At 42.3% G+C, this 19811-nt stretch overlaps 1 protein-coding gene across 1 annotated transcript; it reads left to right on the forward strand.

Annotated features, from left to right (window-relative positions):
• Window positions 1-13106: 13106 nt before the first annotated feature.
• Window positions 13107-18016, forward strand: TUBA1A (tubulin alpha 1a). The gene is made up of 4 exons (XM_007426217.4): window positions 13107-13261; window positions 15788-16010; window positions 16368-16516; window positions 16825-18016. Exons 1-4 carry the CDS (start codon window positions 13259-13261, stop codon window positions 17803-17805), a joined length of 1356 nt encoding a protein of 451 aa, XP_007426279.3. The 5' UTR covers window positions 13107-13258; the 3' UTR covers window positions 17806-18016.
• The last annotated feature ends 1795 nt before the right edge of the window (window positions 18017-19811 follow it).

Here is a 19811-nt window from a genome sequence, read left to right on the forward strand (position 1 = left end):
AAAAAAAAAAAAGAATCAAGTTTAGCTTGAAACAGCAACGATGTGAAACAGGTAGCACCCTTTACTATGCTCGGTTTGTTGCCCAAATACAAAAGAAATGGTGGGATCCAAAAAACAACTCTTGTTCTTAAGTTTCCGGTGTTTTTTTGTTCCTGGCCTGTCTGGGGGAAATAAACTGCCTCTTAACGGTTCTGCGTGCTTTTCCTCAAGTGATTTTTATCTCTTTGTGCCTTTAGCACTTGCCCTGGGTGCCTGAAACAGCATCCAGGGAGGATCATGACAACAGTTACTAGGGAACTGCATAGTTGCTAGCAACAGTCAACAGAAGACAGGCGCAGGGAAGCATGGATCTCTAGAGATGGGGGGATCTGAGGTCAGTGGGGCAGGAATTTCTTCTCTATCAGAGGCCAAAATAAAATCACTGGCCCTAGACCCCTCAAATGCCCCAAGGACCATTTCACGGATCCCATATGTAGTAGATTTACCTTGGAGATGTTTTACACCTCAAATAAAAATAACAGTGATAGCGATGGTCTATAAAAACTACATATCTAAAATGCATAATTGAATAGTAACTTTTATTAGGGCCATGCAAAATAGCACAAAAGAGTGTTATTTTTTACTTCTCTAGAACTTTTGACGCACTGTGGTAGTATAAACAGAAAAGGAGGGAAGATGTCGAAAAGCCCCAAATTAGGTAAGGTATTTAATCCATGCAATCTGCCATTTAAAGTCAAAATTTAAGCTTGGATACTGCAAACAAATGTATCATACCTGTAGCTATCTAAGATTGGCTGAAGATAACTGTTCTGGCCATGAAGCCAGGTACACAGGTGATGCATCTGCTAATTTGTGAAGTGGGACCCTGACGGCCAGAATCCACCTAACAAGTTCAAGTTCTGATACAAGGGGCTTGCTTCTGATACATAATGTATCATAGTAACCTTACAAGGTAGGGTTGGGGTGGGGTATTAGAGAGATGGCTTCTCACCTGAGGTTCCCAGCTAACTTTGGCTGTGAACAGCAATGATCAAATGGAAGCAGGGAGTTGTAATTAGCAAGATGATGTACAAGGTGTTGTAGTACAAGCTCCGCCTTTTTTGAGCGTGTGCGATATCAGTATATGTTCCAAAGGGGCGGGGCTTGCATTGCAGTGTTCCTGCCGCCACCTTGTTGATCTTGACATTCGCTTGTGGATGCTGTTGGCAGGGAAATTTAAATAGGTGGTGCTCACACACTGTAGGTGAGTTGAAAGAATTGTTTTTAAGCAACCAAAAAGTAACAAAAATGATGTTTTGATAATAAAGCTCATTATGCCTCATTTTGCCATTAAGTCACTTTTAAGCTTTTTCAAACAAATAGGGCTATCACACTGCAGTTAGAACACTGACCAATAGGCAAGTGCAAGTGATAAAAAGATAAAGTAGATTTCACATTCTAGGCAGGAATGAATTTACTGCTGATTATTACTTACTGTCTTTGTGTTAGTGTGATGTCAGTGTGCTGGATTTGGACCATGGAGACTGGGAATTCAAATCCCAGCTCAACCATATGCTTTGGCCTAGTCACTGTAATTCAATTTACCTATGTCATGTGTTTGATGTAAGAGTATACCGTCAAGGAAAGTACTTAATCCTGTATTATCTTTGGAAAAATAATAAAGTTCATGCTTCAGGCAGTATTTATCAAAATGTGGCTGTGTAGTATTATATTCTCTTGCTTGGGATAATCGAAATCAGTTGAACTTACCGCTGAGTAAACAAATATAAGAGGAGTTTTGTTGCCTGGAAGAAAAGAGCGAAATAGGCTTGTTTTTCTGCAAACAACAAAGCTACTGAAGATAGCTTTACATCAGCACCCTTCTAAAGGAAAATGGTTCAGTCTCTGTTTGCAAGTTTCAGCACACATACATGATTATCACCAAGTCACAGCAAGGATGCACATCTGCTCAGAACTGTCGCCTAGATTCCCACCATACGCTTAACCAAAGACTAGGGTTACATTCTCAAAACATGCTAAACTTAGGTTAGCTTTCATCTTGGATTTTTTGTTTTGTTATGTTCTCTGTAGTTTTGCATATTATATGAACCCAAGCTCAACTCTGGGTTAACTGAGTGACTAAGAGAAGTGCATTGCACAAATGCAGTCACTGCATACTTGCTAGCCCTTGGGATTGTTTGGCCCTGTGAATGGGACACCTACAAGAAAGAGGATATGACACTTGAATCCTCAGTTCTCGTTCTATTCACAAAAGGGTTTGCAGTCCAGTCCCCTCGATAGTGAAAAGAAGTTGTGGTACTTACTGTACTAATTTTCCCTCTGCCACATTGTTCTGCAAGTTTTCCGCCCACTGCAGAGCAGATGTACCAAGGTGCAAGTAGCAGCAGAGGCATGGGAAGTCAGCAAAGTTGACTTCTTCCTTTGTTCCAGCCAGCAAGAGGTCCCAGGAGTTAAGCTTCATTTATAGCACAGTCCCACCAGCGGGAAATAATTCAGGTATAAATTACTGGTTTCACACATCGCCCTAAAGCAATAATATAATTTGTGTGGATTTGGCTTAGCTTAGTGTGTGAATACAGCTATTGTGGCTTGTTAGCTGGCAAATCTAAAAGCAACTGTTAATTTTTCTCACGAGGATAGTGTTTAGTATTCTTCAGAAGTTTCCATATTACTTCTAAAGTGACTTATTTTATTACTTCTGTGCTGACTAAATTATTTGTCCAACCACAATAGTATTTTGCCTAACATTTGGCAATTATTTCTATATCAAAGCCATCAGAGGTGCTATTAATTGGATTTTACCATGCATAGCTCACGTTGTCTACAGAATCTTCAATGGTAAAGTTTGATCCACTGGTTAGCAATAAGAAGTGTCTATTGTGGTTTTAGTTGCTCTTGCCAGTTTAATGAATCTCACAGCATGCACCATTGTTGAAACGCAGCTGGATAAAGTTAGATCAGCTTCAGACAGAAGACCCAACAGTGATTCCACGCACCATAAAAAGTCTGCCACATAATCTGATGATTGCCCAGCAGATATTGAAATTCTTATATTTTATACAGTATTCATGCCAGACAAGGGTGTGAGTTTAGATTGCATGAAAGGCCAGTGCAAAGCATAACAGAAAGTAGAACCTCACTGAGTGAGCAACCAGGAGAGTTCAAATGAGGAGAGGCAAGAGGGAGAAGAGACTGAAAGAGGTAGGGACTGCTGGTTGATAGCAGTTGCTCTGTTTCTGAGTACTGCTGACTGCTTCCCAGGTGCTTCTGATTGCTCAGTGTGTGTGTGTGTGTGTGACTGGAGCACTGCTTGCTGCTGCCCTACTTGAGACAGTTTCAGGGGACATATAGCAAAGCCCACTCCCCAAAGAGTGAGCTCACTGAGCAAGCAAATAGTGAGTTTTCCATGGGAGACTCCAAGTTAATTGGACAGTGAAGAAAGCTTTGTGGTGCTCTGCCAGGCATAAGCAGTGTTTGCTCTCCTGCCTGAAGTGAGTCCAAGCTACACCTGCTGAACATGCAAGTTTGCTATTATTGAAGGAGCAGGTAAAGAGCTTGAGGAGACAATTTCTACACTGCAACAAATGAGGGAGGGTGAGAAATTCCTGGACAGGATAAGGAAAGCTGCTCAGGAGAGGCAGAGAAGGGAGGTGAACACCCCCATGGAAGCGAGAAGATCAAGAGATGCATGATGATGATGATGGAGCTCAGCAACAAGTATCAAGCTTTCACTCTAGAAAATAATGCAGAACCACCTGGAGAAATCTTGCCAATACCAGCTTCAACAAATAGGGCAGCCAAAGAAACCCAAGAACTACTTTGAGGGAAAAAAGGGGTATTATGGTCATGGGTGATTTCCTGCTGAAAGGAACCAAGGCCACAGCGTGCAGAACTGATATGATAACATTGGAGGCATGTTGTCTTCAAAGTGCTGTTATCAAGGATGCGATGACAGGCTGCTAAGACTCTTCAGACCATTCCTTTTGATTCAGGTGGAGATGAGTGATATTGCCATAGGGACTCAAATGGATTGCTAGAGACTGTGGCAGGAATGGGAGCACAAGTAGTGTTTTCATCAGCCCTTCCAGCTGAGAGTCTTATCATGGATATCCTGGAAGCCAAAACCTTCTAAATAGGTGGTGCCAAAGTCAAGGGCTTGGATTGCTTACTCACGGATCGTGCTACCTACTGTACATGAAGGACTCCTGGCAAAGGATGAGTTATATCTCGCAAAGACTGTGCAGGAAGTGTTCTTCAAGTGCTCTGCCAATCTCATCAGGAGATCATTACACCGGAGCAAGTGGGCAAGGTGGTAAAAGCCTGGAATTGAATATATCACTGAAAACTGGGGCCAGTGATGCAGGTGACAAAGGGGGGAGGGACACACAAAGGGGGGGCACAATAGCGGGGGGAGGATTAGAGATTGACAGGAAAATACCATAGTAAAGCCAGTAGGGAATACCACTCATAATCTCAAATGTTTCAACAACAGTGCACAGATTTTGAGAAACGACAGTAGAACTTGAAACACAGAAGGACAAACATGATATCATAGGGATCTCTGAATCTTGGTGGAATGACACTCATAACTGGAATATGGGCACACATAATACACTACAATGTATTCCAAAGGCTCAACAGAAAAGGAGGGGGCGTTACCCTGTATATAAACAAATGCCTTCATAGAAATTCACAATTTGGAGCACGGAAATCTTGTTGAGACACTTTCAGTAAAAATAGAGAAACAAAGTGATATCAGTTAATTATAGACACCTGAACAGGCAGAAGATGTGGATCAGGCCTTTCTGTGTTTGATTACCAAATTTTCAAAGAAGCATGCAAAAGTGACAGTGTAAGATTTTCACTGTCTTAATATTTGCTGGAAATCTAACTGTGTCAAGAGTCTGATATCTAGCAAGTTCTTTTTTTTTCATCCTGACAACTTCATTTGTCAGGAAGTAGGAGGAGGAAAAAAAGGTCTGCTAATCTGAACCTAATCCTTACTGACAGAGTGGAATTGGCTGAAGAAGTGAAAGAAACCATTTTATTCTTGAATTAATGATAGGAATTCAGGAAGAAGAAACAGTTGTATGCTGGATCTCAAAAGAGATTTCAGACTTGAAATCCTGAAGGAGAAAAATGTACGGGAGGGATGACCATTGTACAAAATGAGGCACTGCATTTGCAGAAGAAAAAAAATGGGAGACATCTAAGAAGGGCAGAGTGGATACATGCAGAGCCTTCTAAATGTGGAAGAGAAACAACAACATGCATAGGAAATGGAAGAAGAAGACTATAACCAAATTAGGATACAAGGCAGTTGCCAGGAGCTCTTAGGATTGTGTCAGGAAAAAATGAGCTGAAGCTTGTAAGAAAGCCTCAGAACAACAACAACAACAACAAAAAGCTTTTGCGGGTATGTGAGAAGCAAGAAGAAAGGCAAAAAGGTTGTAGGTCTGTTGCAAGGAGAAAGGCACGGGGTAACGGGGGAAGTCAAGAAGGCAGAATGTCTGAACTCATATTTTATTTCTGTCAGACGGAAAATGACCCTAACTGGCCATTACACCACTAACGGAAGGAATAAAAGAATACTTAGCCAATTTAAATGAATTCAAGGCTCCAGGACCAGGTGAATTAAATCCTAGGTTATTGAAGGAACTGACAGATGGGACTATAGAATTGCTGACTAATCTTTGACAACTCCTGGAGAATTGGCAGGGTCCCAGAAGGCTGAAGAATAATGTTTTCTGTATCTTTAGAAGGGCCCATGAAATGTATAGACCTGTCAGCTTGACACCTATACTGAGCAAGGTCCTCAAGCAGATTGTTAAAGAGGATGTTTCACAGCATTTGGATAGGAATGCAACAATTAACAAGAGCCAGCATGGGTACAAACAAACAAGTCATGCCAGGCTAACCTTGTCAACTGTTTACTAGTTTACAGACTGAGAGAATACAGTGGACATAGTGTATCTTGACTACAGCAAAGTACAGGTAGTCCTTGTTTAGCAACTGCCTCATTTAGCAACAGTTCACAGTTACAACAGTGATGAGAAAGTAACTTTAAGACCAATCCTTGCATTTACAACCTTCACAGGTCCGTAAAGCAAAGGAAAGCTGAAGTAAGATCATAAGCACAGTCATGGTTACACTTAGCGACTGCTTCGCTTAACAACCAAGTTGCTGGTCCCAATTGTGGTTGCTAAATAAGGACTACCTGTATTCAGCAAAGTCTGTCATGATATCAATAATAAAATGATTAAATGTAGAACAGACGTTACACCTTTTACATGGATTTATAATTAGCTGAATGACTGTACCCAGAGTGTGCTAAAAATGGCTGTACATCAGCTTGGAGAGTAGCACTGAGTGGAGTACACAAGGGTCTGTCCTGGGACCTGTGTAGTTCAATATGGTTATTAACGATGTGGGGGAAGCTTATCCAATTTGCAAAATTGAAGCGAAATTAGGTAGAGTAAATAGTACTTTAGAAGAGGAAAGAGAAGATTCAAAAAGATCTAGAGATGCTTGAAGAATGGGTGAAAGTGCAGAGTGAAATTTAAGGAAAAAGGTAAGTCTTACATCAGGGGAGGAAAAAAAATGAAAGGCACAAGATGGGGAGACCTGACTTAATAGTATTATATGTGAAAAAGATTCTGGGTGTTCTAGTAGATCACAACTTGAACTTGAGACAAGTGTAACACAGCTGTTAAAAAGAGGGGCATAGGATCCAGATTGTGAGGAGTAGTCATATACTCTCCCTTGGTCAAACCCCACTTCAAATACTGTGTCCAGTTCTGGACACTGCAGTATGGAAAGGACATCCACAAACCAGAATAAGTTCAGAAGAGATCTCCCAAGATGATGAGGGGACAGGAAGCCCAGTCCTATGTGGAAAAGTTAAAGATACTGGGCATATTTTGCCCAGAAGATAAAACTGAGGGGAGACCTGATAGCCAACTTCAAAAGGGTTATCATATAAAGGAGGGAGAGGACTTGTTCTGTGTTGTCTCAGAGGGTAAGACCAGAACTAGTGAGTTGAAACTACAGGGGAGTAGAGTTAAATTAGACATTAGGAGGAATTTCCTGACAGAAAGAGTTGTCAACCAGTGGATCGGTTGCCTTCAAAAGTGGTATCTTCCTCTTCACTGAGAGTCTCCAAACAGGCTGGATGGTCACCTGAAGTGGTTTCGTGAATCCCCCACTGAGTTGGGGGTTGAACTGACCTCTGAGTCCCTTCCAACTCTGTGACTTAGTCTTTCATACTGCCATTGATAAGTTGGCTAAATTACTGCAATGCCCATGCCCTGCCTTCTCTAGAATCAGAAGTTTAGCAACTTTAATGCAATTAATTTATTATGTGCAAACAAATATCTGCATGGGTGTATGATGTCATTTAATACAGCAAATGATATAATTATTTTTGCCCCAAACCACAGAAGTCATATTGATTAGTCATTAGTATACATTTACAACATGAGGCATTTGTGTATTATGTCATTTTAGTACAACGAGTGATACAATTATTTTTGCCCCAAACCATAGAAGCTATATTGGTTAGTCATTAGTATACGTTTACAGCATGAGGCCTCTCAGCCTAAAGAACCGCATAACCTGTAGGCCATTCTGCATGGTGTCTTTGCTGCTTGTAGAAACCACCGCCTGCTTTTTGGCACAGCTGAGGCCTAGACTAGAGAGGCCTGCGCTTCAACACTGAGAGGTGTCCCCATCTCTCCACCTTGTCACTGCTGCAGTTGTCAAAAAGACATTTGAGACTGGCAGCCACCATGCACCTTCTTCCATGGTGTAAATGTGCTCCAGCTATCTACCAAACAGCTCCTTCTCCCAGCACAACCTTCCTTCCCTCCTGCTGGGGATGGGTAAGATTAAAAATCTCTCTTCCTGCAACTCACACTTCTCCCCGGTGTCCTAGTCATAAACAGCTATTTTTCCCTCCAGTGGGAATCCCTGTTACTTGGCTACTACCAGCAGAACAGTAATTGAAAAAGAAATGGAACTGTTCTATTTCTGTGGCTGCCTTCTCCGCCTCTAGTCTCTCAGCCGCTGCCATCACACGCATTCAAGGCCACGTGTCTATCCTGAAGGCAAGGGGGACGAGGAATACCAAATGCTTCCAGGATTCCTATTCCATCTTTTAGCAACCAAGCTGGCTGTTGCCTAGCAGCACATGAGCATCCTGCCTACTTAATTAGGCGGCAGGCATCTCCGTGCTCGGGGATAGGAAGGCACGGATTTAATTCTAACGCCTGCTCTTGGGAGTACCCCATTGATCCTTCTGCTGCACTGAAAGGGCTTTCTGTTAGTAACCACCTCCTGCCCTTCTCCTCAGGACAAGGGATATTTCAGAGGAATGAATCTCTAGCTAAATTTGCTAGGAACGGAGAGGGAGAAAGGTTTCCAGCTCATCCCGACATCAGTCGCCCCAGTCTTCAAGCAGAGTGGTTGACCTGAACCTGCACCTGCTACAAATGCAAGGGCTTTGGCAGACAGAGGTAGAAGCCCCCCACTCTCAATTCATTAGTGAAGTAGTTACTGTAAGCTAGAAGTAGGCAGACTCCATCCATGAGGTATCTCTTTTGCTTTTACTAGGACTCCAAGATTCCCCAACTACAGCCATGTACAGAGGCTGGTTCAAACATCATGCAAAGCCATGCTTTAACTATGATTTAGTGAATGATTCGCAATTACAGTGTCAACCAATCAGAAGTTTTAAGGGTTGGTATGGATACCTGGGAAGGAGTAAAATTATTGATGTTTTTAATAGACAGCATACCAAAATACTGAAATATTCATAACTGTTTACTATTGGAAGTCAGTTGTGAAAAATTTCTCAGGAGAGTTTCTTTTAATTATATTTATCTGAGATGATAGGTTTCAAATAATATAGACTAAAGATTTTAGGTGTTTTCCATTTTTTATCCATGCTTTTATTTTACTTCAATCATTCCAATACAGAACACAACAGAATATATTTCTATTAAATATGGGCATTTCATAATATTGAAAAGCAAAATAGAGCTGTCTGAGTTTTTAATAGTATTTTGTAGTGGTGTTTTCAAGTGCTGCTTTGTCTTCTTACAAGTGTCAATTGCCTGAGACAGTAAATTGAGATTACAAAAAGATTTCATAATAAAATTAGGAAGCGTGTTAGCTTTAAAAAAATACAACCCAATATTAGGGATGAATTTCTTGTATTTAAAACATCTCAACAAATGTAATTGGAACTTCAAGCTGCAGCCCTTCCCCATTTGCCCCTAACCATGCCAAGACCACCTTTTTTTCTGACCTGCATGGCATTGTCTTCATCTCCTACTGAGCCCACTGGGCTCATCTTTAGCCCTATCAATGTTCAGGCAATATTATTTTGATAGTATCCAAGGGGAGCCTAAAATGTATACAATCTGTTAGACTTTGCCACCCATTAGAAGGAATATTGTACCAACACTGATACATTGGAAGAAAGTCAAGGGATTGCAGTAACTGGGAGCAGAGGAAATAGATGCAGGGTAGGAACTGGCAGTGGAGACAGATAATCTCATGCTGGTAATTTTCTGCCAGCTCAGGGATGGATGGAAAACACTTCAGTTATGGGAAAGGCCCAAGGACTCCTGCATTTCACTGAAAATGAGCCAATTTGCTTGGTATGGGACAATAGCTCATTTTGGAAGCCTTGCTAGAGCATTGTTAGAATAGCCACACCAGTGCCTCTAACCAGGGTTAAATGAATCCCTCAACCACAAATTATACATCATGTATAAATAACTCACAAAGAAAGGAATAAGAAAAAGGAAATGTTTCCTATGTTCTAGCATTTCATCAATATTAAAGCTAATTTTTTTGCTAGCATTCACTTGGATCTCATTTCAAATCCATTATTTTCTCAAAATACACTGAAGAGGCAATGTACAGAACAGACCCTGAGAATTAGACCTGTCAGCGGAAAATTGGATGTCCTAGTGCCCCTTCTCCAACATGATGGAAAACAGGCATCTAATAACTCTGTTCAGGAAGTTTACGAGCATCATGCAGGAAGATTATTATGTCAGTCTCAGAGTGAGGAGGCAAACGTACTATTTTGAAACATCCTGGAGCTGAGCTCAGAATTTTTTATTATTTATTATATTTATAATTAAGAGCCTCTATTTTCCTCAGTAAAGTTGAAATGTACCTTTTTCAGTAATTTCTTCAAACATGTAAATCAATTAAAATTGTACACAAACCAGATGACTAGGTTTATTTTGCTACTTTTATCCCTTACTTGAACACCTTTGCTGGAACAAAGTGGTTTTTATAAATGTTGATGTTTGCTTGGCACCAGCTGACAGCTCCCTATATTAACACAACCTTTGAATGTCTATTTACTTTATTGCTGAATCTCATTTTATTCTGGAGAAATGTAGGAACAATTTTTTAAAAGAAAATCCAGCTGCAGATATGAGAACTTTAAAATAAACACACATAGTGTTTTGGAAGAGGCCTTAACATAATTTTAAAAATCTTCTGCATATTACACCTCTGGTAAGAAAAATCTGTCTGTTCTCAGAAATCCTCTGTGAGGGCAAACTCAGAGAAAAAGGTGCCTGTGCAGAAAAGGTGGCAATGAATGGCATAAATAAAGGAGAATTCTGGCCTGCCTGGATTATCTCCTCCAGTGAAATACAGTAGGCTTGTGTAATTTAACTAATAATTTAAAATATCCAAAGTGTCTTAACAAGATTGTTCTAAGCTGAGAAAGATCTAAATGGAAATTAGGAAACATAAGAAGTTGCCTTATACTAAGATGATCAAATCTGGACTGCAAAAAATGTGAACTGTTATTAGATGGCAGAGTTACTTTCTCTTTGCTGCCATTTGGTGACCATTTGGATTTTTGCAGCCCATATATGTTAGACCTACCTACATTCTATGTTCAGATATCATGGTAATGAACATTCTATTTTAACCATGGTTTGAATATGCCACAATTACTTGGATCCATATATTGCATTATGCCATGAACTATGGCCCATAAACCACAGTGGCTATATTCACACATGGCCTTAAAGGTTTATTTTAGCCATAGTTTATTGACTAAGCCACAATGGTTGGAATTAACACAATGAATACATCATGGTTTGCAAAAGCACTCCGCCATTGAGCTATGGCCTCACTCTATGTTTTATTTGGAGTAGCAGGTGTTTTTGGAGGGAGGGAGGTTTACCCCATGCCTTTAATGGGTAGGTTTTTCCAGTGAGATATCATTGTCAAGGTCCTTATAATTGTATACAAAAATCCAGTCTGAAGTTTCCTCTATCATAATATCTTTGATTACCAAAAAGAAAAAATCCATATATTTCCTCTGTAAATTGCAGCTGTTAAAAGCAGAGGCGGCCTGGCAGAAGCTGGCAACCCAAATAAATTGGCTACTGAGGGTTCAGGAGTTAGTGAAGCTTTAAGACTGGTGAAATATACATCTCACAGGCAAATTTAAATGCTGAGTAAGATCAGGCTCTCAACCTAGTAGTAATTTTATAGTAGAATACCAAGGTCTTTTTTTTTAAGTGGAGAAAGGTCAGCACTCGGGATTCACGGCTACTAAATCAACGTTTCAATATTGGTAGTAAAGGCTCTCATTTTACACACAAGAGGAGGGGACGCAGAATCCGACATCCGCTACGGCGAAAACGTTTACCTAGCACTGAAATGCTTGCAGGAGGTGGGGCGGGGGGGGAGAGAGAAAAATGTAAGTCTCTGATTTAAGGGGGCGGTCGAAGGAGCAGGCTTACGATTGTACCTGCAAGCAGATAGTTGGCCGAGCTCCAGTTTCCCGGGTAACGCGCCAGACGAGCGAACGGATAAGCAAGCTAAGGGCGGAAAAAAGCGCGGTAAGAGCCGGGCAAGCCTCTGAGCGCGTGCATCACACTTTGGCTTCTCTTGCGCTACATCCCAGTCTTCCCACGCCCCAGAGCATCCTAGTTTACCCCACTCGCTCTTTCGAAGAAATATGTTCTTCCCGCAGAGCCCCCTTTAAGGAGAGAGCAGCATTGCCCTGCTTTTCACCTCTCAATCCGGCCTTCAGCTATGAAAAGGAAGGCTCCGGGAAGCAGACTCGGAACGGGCGTTCGCCCCCCGCCTTCGGCTTTTGCTGGGACGCGGCCTCCCTCCGCGCCTGCCGACCGGTTTTTTTCCTCCCCAGGAGCTGGGCTGCCCGGCCTCGCCCGCCCCTTCCTTCCAGAGCTTCGCCGTCAGCCTCGCCCCTCGCCTTCCCCCAGTGCGGGAAAGCAAACCCTCCGGAAGTCGCCAGTCGTGCTGGCGTAGCAACATCGCCCCTGCTCTAAGATATTCCCTTATGTCTCGCCCGGAAGGGAGCGGGCGGGAACATTCACGCGTCTTTGAAGAAGAAGATTCGTGCGTGAGCCCCTCTCCCCAGTTCTCTGGATTAAATGCTTAATTCCAGATCTCCAGTTCTGGGAAGGACGGGGGTTTCTGCTTAGCCAAATACAAAACGAGCGTAAGGAGTCCTCTTCTGCGGTTTAATTTTTTTTCCTTGAATCCGGGATTTTGCAGATCAGGGAGATTTTCATGCTAATTAAAACCATGACGAAATAAATAAATCCTGACTTTTTTTTTTTTTTTTGCTTGCTTGCGGCCAACATTTTTACAATTCCTCTGTTAAGAGTTGCACACTCATCAAATTCAATCACCAGCGGGCCAGAATTCCTCGCTCTTTTTTAGGCTCAGCTGCCTCTTGCCCTGATTTTTGCTGAAATGTGAATCTGAGTCACGCCATTACTTCGTTCAGTACGGGGCGGGGGGAGATTGACATATTGTCTGGCATTTGTTCAGGGAGAAAAGGTTTTAACGTCGCGTAGCGTTCGTTTTCCCTCTCCTTCTCCTGGGATCTTAGCTCCTCTCCCCACCCCACGCTCCCAACGTGATGAATGGGGAACTGTTCAGTCTCTTTGTCTGGAAGACTAGGGATGCTGAGCAGAGGAGGGGTGGGGGAAGATTACCTCATCCTATGCGCCCGGAGCCAATCGCTGTTCTCCTCCCGTGCCTTCTCCTGGCAGATTGGGGGGTCTCGACCAACCGCAAAAAGCCTTCGCCCGTCCCCATGGTGACGGGATTGTATATAGGCAGCCGCGTTATACTATGTGCTACAGGTTCTCTTACATCGACCTCCTAAGAGTCGCGCTGTAAGAAAGTACCCGCCTCTCTCCGGTTCGAGTGCCCGAAGCTCGGCGACAAAGCAGCAACTATGGTAAGCTCCCACGCCAGTCCAAATGCGATCGCGCCGGGTCTCCAAAGAGAGGAAGGAGGGAAAATCGCCGCAAAGCGCCTTGATGACCCCGGTGGACCCTCCCTTGCGCCTTTAGACAGATCTCCCCCGTTCCTCCTTTTCTCCGCTCGATCTTTCTCTGCCTGCAACAGGCGTTCCCCCTGCGCCTCTATGGCGGGTCTTTGTTTTCTGATCAGCTAAGCCGCGCATAACGTGGAGCCTTTGGAGAACTGTAGAAATGCAGGAAAAAAGCTCTCCCTTTCTTCCTTCCCAAGCCCCGAAGGATGATCTCCCCTGAACGGCGGCAGGAGCCCACCTGCTCAGCCTGGCGCAATGGCTTCTAGATTGCTGGTGAAAGACGCGGATGGCTCAGTGCCCGCCTCGTTGCAGCTAATTTCGCCTCCACCGCCAAGCCTTTGCCACTGCGGCGGGAGGGAGAGCCTTCCAAAGGCTGCGCTTTAAAGCGGATGCGAGGGCTGACGGGGTGGGTGGGGAGCCGTTTGCACTTAAGGCTGCTCTCCTGCTAGGAAAAGAAATCTCTCTGGGTGGGTCTTACTTCCAGCTCGAGGCTTCCAAGACAGGTCTGTCGGTGCTTTTAAAACAGAAGGCTTGCTTAAAAACATATGTGATGGCTTGATCTTTTTTCAGAATGTTTTCTTGCATTCTTTAACATAAATCGGCTTGAAACAATTGAAAGGGGACGTAATTCAAAATGCTGTCACTGATTACAGTATTGCTTCATTCATCAGTCAGAAGAAAGGACGTTACCAAATTGGGTGATGGGAACTTTTAGAGGTGGAGGTTGGAGCTCACCCTGAAAAAGCCTTATGTCTGCATGGGAGGGCGGGTGTCGCGGGCTGCAGTTCTGCCCGCCTTTATCGGGAATTAAATGTGATTGAATTCAAAGGGATTGCACACGAGGAAGTTATAGCCACTTCAGGAGATTTCAGTGCTGCTCTTTCTTCTGAGAAGAGAGGAGATCGTCTTGGCTGAAGAAGCCACGCCCTTTCATTGCTCTAAGAGACCCTGCCTAAAACGGAGCATTGTTACAGGAATCTGTGGCAGTCGGGAGAAAACGACTGTTGAGTATCACATAGGGTGGAAAAAGTAGATCCCTCCCCTTAGAGCAGACATGCCCTGCAGCAGATTGGTCTGTCAGTGAATGGGAGGCAGAAGGTGTTGGCTGAGGAGCAGACAAAGGGTGTCTCCTCTGGCAGATGTGACCAGAATAATTATTGGGAGACAGTGCTTCAGGGTGGCTGTAGGGGTTTCTGTTTTCAACAAGTGCTCTCCAATGACTGAACTTTCTTTTTATGAATGCTCTCTACCAGCATATTTTTAATTGTCCTTGCAACATTATATTATAAAAATATAATACATATTATATATATAATATATATGTGTGTGTGTGTTTATATATATTAGGAAGCAAGATTTCTCATTGTGTAAAACTCTATGTTGGGTATTTGGCGGGGGGGGACTGGTTGATGCACAGTCTTGCCCATACTATGCACCATATACATACTTCTTTAGAGTTTGATTCATGAGCTTCATCTTCTGATCCAGCCACTCCATTGATTTAGTTCATTCCCAAGCATGTTCTCAGCTGAGCTGGGATCAGAGGAAGGAAAATTGGCAAAACAGTTTAATGAGATCATGCAGAAATGACTCCAGCTGTGGTAATCCACGGCAGCGCGTACACACTGACTGTCAGTGTGGGCGTTGCCAGAAAAATCATGGCTAGCTTTATGCTCCTGTTGAAGAGCATATACCCAGTGTTCTTGGCCAGGGCGTGGCATTCCTTGGCATTCTCTGTGGTGGAAGAGAGAATGACCCTTAGAACAATAGGCATGTAAAATGAGAGAATAACCAGGGCTGAGCACATTCAAATGAGAAAGTGAAGAAGAAAGGGATTAAATACAAACCTAAAATTACATAGGATTTCAGTTTTCAGACTATCTGGCCTTTGCTATTTCTTGAAAGATTGGGCATTCATGACTCATACTTTATCTCCAATTCTCCCTGGGCACCAACACAAGGAATTGTGCACAGTGGGTTTCCTGAACATTCCTAGTATTCAATGAACATTAGGCTGGGTGTGACATTTTAGCACTTTCTCAAGGGTATGCTAGTACCAGACAAATTACATTGGTTTATTTTATTATTAAATTGAGGGATTTGATAGGTTTTCCCACTTTTTTTTTTTTTTTTTGCTGCCTAGTTCCCATTTGAAACTAGTGTGTTTTTAAGCAGAAAGTAACAGCTGTGGTAATGGTTGCTTTTAATTTTGCTTGACATTTGAATGTTTTTCATTTGGTGAGCATCCCCACACAGTATGGGTGCTTAAATCCCTATTTAAATATCCTACCAGCCCACCACCACCAATGAAAGACTGCATAACTCTTTACAAATGTAACTTTCTGTTCTGTTAAACAGGGCTGCAGAAATAACATACCAACATTTAAACCTGTTTAATAAAATGTGTCTATACAATATTTTCACTTTTAGCGTGAGTGTATCTCCATCCACGTTGGCCAGGCTGGTGTCCAGATTGGCAATGCCTGCTGGGAGCTCTACTGCCTTGAACATGGTATCCAGCCAGACGGGCAGATGCCCAGTGACAAGACCATTGGGGGAGGAGATGACTCTTTCAACACCTTCTTCAGTGAGACCGGAGCTGGCAAGCATGTCCCCAGGGCTGTGTTTGTGGATTTGGAGCCAACTGTGATTGGTGAGTATAAACCTGAAACTGCCCAGCAGACAATGATTCCAAAACATTTTCCATAAAATAGGAAAAGATAAGTGTTACATAGTGAGGATTTCTCTTATGATACAAATATTTCTAACATCTAATACAATAAACTTCCTAATTGACCTATATAGAGGTCAGAGCATCCCATTCAATTAAAATCTTTATTGGCATATACCCTAATTAAGCATGCATTTGAACATAAATACCAAAAGAATCAGTTACAGCCAATGATGCCAAAGGAATAATGTATTTAACAAGAGAAAATCTGAGAGAAATAACTCCTAGGTTGGATCATGTCTTCTGATAGGAAAGTAATTTTGTTTTGACTCTCCACAGATGAAGTGCGCACTGGAACCTACCGCCAGCTCTTCCACCCTGAGCAACTGATCACTGGCAAAGAAGATGCTGCTAATAACTATGCCAGGGGGCATTACACCATTGGCAAAGAGATCATTGACTTGGTCCTTGACAGGATACGCAAATTGGTAACTATTTTGCCTGAAGGATGATCCATAAAGAATAGAAAATAAGCAAAATGAGTTATGAAATTTTGATCAGTATCATCACAAACTATTATATATTTACTTTGGTCAGCTGCAATATACTTCCTATATAATAATTATTATGGATCTCTTCTTTAGACTTTTTGTATCATTTATGATTGGAAAATATTAAGATATAACAAACTGATTGATAGATAACTCTAAAAATCTCAAGAGGAGATAGTTTTACCTATATTCTGTAGATGATTATTAATGGAATTATATATGTTAACATTTATTTGTTCCAACAGGCTGACCAATGCACAGGACTCCAGGGTTTTCTGGTCTTCCACAGCTTTGGTGGTGGAACCGGCTCTGGTTTTACTTCCTTGCTGATGGAGCGCCTGTCTGTTGACTATGGCAAGAAGTCCAAGCTGGAGTTCTCCATCTACCCAGCTCCCCAAGTGTCCACAGCTGTCGTTGAGCCCTACAATTCCATCCTCACCACCCACACCACCCTGGAGCACTCCGACTGTGCCTTCATGGTAGACAATGAAGCCATCTATGACATTTGCCGACGGAACCTTGACATCGAGCGCCCCACCTACACCAATTTGAACAGGTTGATAGGCCAGATCGTGTCCTCCATCACTGCTTCTCTGCGATTTGATGGTGCCCTGAATGTAGATCTGACGGAATTCCAGACCAACCTGGTGCCCTATCCCCGAATCCACTTCCCTCTGGCTACCTATGCCCCAGTCATCTCTGCTGAAAAAGCCTACCATGAACAGCTTTCTGTAGCAGAGATCACTAATGCTTGCTTTGAGCCAGCTAATCAGATGGTGAAATGTGACCCTCGTCACGGTAAATACATGGCCTGCTGCCTGTTGTACCGTGGGGATGTTGTTCCCAAAGATGTCAATGCTGCTATTGCCACCATCAAGACCAAACGTACCATCCAGTTTGTGGACTGGTGCCCCACTGGTTTCAAGGTTGGTATCAACTACCAACCCCCCACCGTAGTCCCCGGAGGCGACCTGGCCAAGGTGCAGCGTGCCGTCTGCATGCTGAGCAACACCACAGCCATTGCTGAGGCCTGGGCCCGCCTGGACCATAAGTTTGACCTGATGTATGCCAAGCGTGCCTTTGTCCACTGGTACGTTGGGGAAGGGATGGAGGAAGGAGAATTCTCAGAGGCTCGGGAGGATATGGCTGCTCTGGAGAAGGATTATGAAGAAGTGGGTGTGGATTCTGTTGAAGGAGAGGGTGAAGAGGAAGGTGAGGAATACTAAAGTAAAATGTCACAATGGTGCTGCTCATACAGGGAATATTAAGCTATTTAACAACATTCAAGTTTTGGTCTGATCGGTTAATTTGTGTATATTCAGATACCATTGTTATCCCTACAATGACTGATCTGTGCTATAAAACGTGAAATGTTACAAGCCCAAACCATCCTGTAGGGTTATGGGTTTGTGAATAAAAGGCATTCCCTGTCCTAGAGATGAGTGTCTTGTGTCTTTATTTTAAATAAAATGTTGCATATTCCTGGGCTGTGGTAGGGTGCTGACATAGCTGTCATATTCGTACATTATGCTAGAAAAAGCACTATATTACTACAAAAACAACGAAACAGATTAGTGTGCTCAGCCTGGAAGGGACAACCCCTGCCCTCCAAAATAAGTAGATAAATGTAACATGGCATATATGTCCCAATGTGTCTGGAAACTGAGCCCATTATTTAGGGGCTGAAACAAACACAGGATGAGTCAACTAGACTGGGAAGTTAGAAAATCCTGGAAGACAACAGCAAACCATTTTCATATTGTTGACAAGTACAGATACTACATGGATAAGTAGTTGAGCTCAGCTCAAAATACTCTTTTTGGTTAGAATAATAGGCCCTCCTTCCACAATTTAAAGCAAATTTTATCCTCTATGACCCCCCTAAAAATATTTTTTAAAAAGTCAAAAAGGCAATAACCTCTGCCCCATCCTCTTTAATTTCTGAATGATTAGTATAGGCTTTTTTTTTTTCTGGACAGGAAGAATTGCGTCTGTATGAGATACTTAACTGCTTTTATACGCTGGATTTCAAGATAAAATTTAAAGAAGGGAAAAAACAAAGATAAGTTTATCTTCTCTTAGCAATAGACAGAAATGCAGAAAACAAATCTACTGATTTAAATTACTATTGTTTTAAATTACTGAGACTGCATTCTGTATTCATTATTGTATTCATTTACTTGGGAACAAGTTCCACTAAATTTATTAAGGTTTTCTTCTGAGTACATATATAGCATTATGCTGTAACTTGGTAAAACCCAATAATTTTGTTCTTGAGTACAATTGGAGTAAATAATTTACATAAACATTTTATGAAATAATAGAAAGAGGTAAGGAGATGGGTGGAAAATTAGGTACCCTGCCAGACTCTAGTACTATATACTCTGAGAAGATAAATCCATGTTTCATCCGGAATGAAAATACCCAAGAGATATATTAAACCAGCATGCTAAATATATAAAAAGGACATGCTGTTTCAACGTAAATACTCTATTATAATTAATAATACTACAGCTCTATAGCAATGGAAGCCCAATAAATTTACATTAGTAGCCCAGGAAAAGTCAAAAGCCTTTGAGGCAGAAATGTTTTCCTAGACTGCTGCATCAAGAGAGAGGAGATACTAGCTTTATAGTTACTGAAATCTCTGCATTCAATGCTAGTGTTAGGAAAGACGGACTCTCCCCTTTCCCACTTTTGTATTCAGCATAAGTGAGCAGTCCCAAAGAACGGCAGACTGGCCAGGGATTTCTACCAGGACTACCAAACAATTCCAGGCCCCTCTGTTGACAGAGGCTGTTATCACAGCTGCCAACCAAGTGTCTGGAGGGTGTTTGGCAGGGAGATGCAAGAGTTCTGCAGCTTTCAGAACTGGGCATGAAAAATTCTTATAGTATCATTAATATAGAGGTGCTGAACAGCTGGCCACTGTGGGGCTCTGCTTATGCCTTTGTCAAATTAAACTCTTTCCCTGCTTATTTGGCAGTGCAGATGTGTGTTCATTGCAGCATTTGCTCATGTGTATCTAGAGATCCATCTACTTATTGACTACATGTGCTGTGGATATTGGATTGGGCACATGTGCTGATTGGTTAGCATTCAATGGCTACTATTAAATTCCCCTTTGTTTTTTCTTTGTTCTTTTCCCCCTTTCATCCTAAGGAATCTTACTAAAGTTATTTTTAGATGTCAGTTAAAGGTCTGGTACTCATATGATCTCAGAATGGATGAA

The sequence above is a fragment of the Python bivittatus genome, unplaced genomic scaffold, assembly GCF_059951505.1.
Source record: "Python bivittatus isolate LINGU-HERP-01145 unplaced genomic scaffold, Pbiv_v1 ctg000220_np1212, whole genome shotgun sequence".
NCBI lineage: Eukaryota > Metazoa > Chordata > Lepidosauria > Squamata > Pythonidae > Python > Python bivittatus.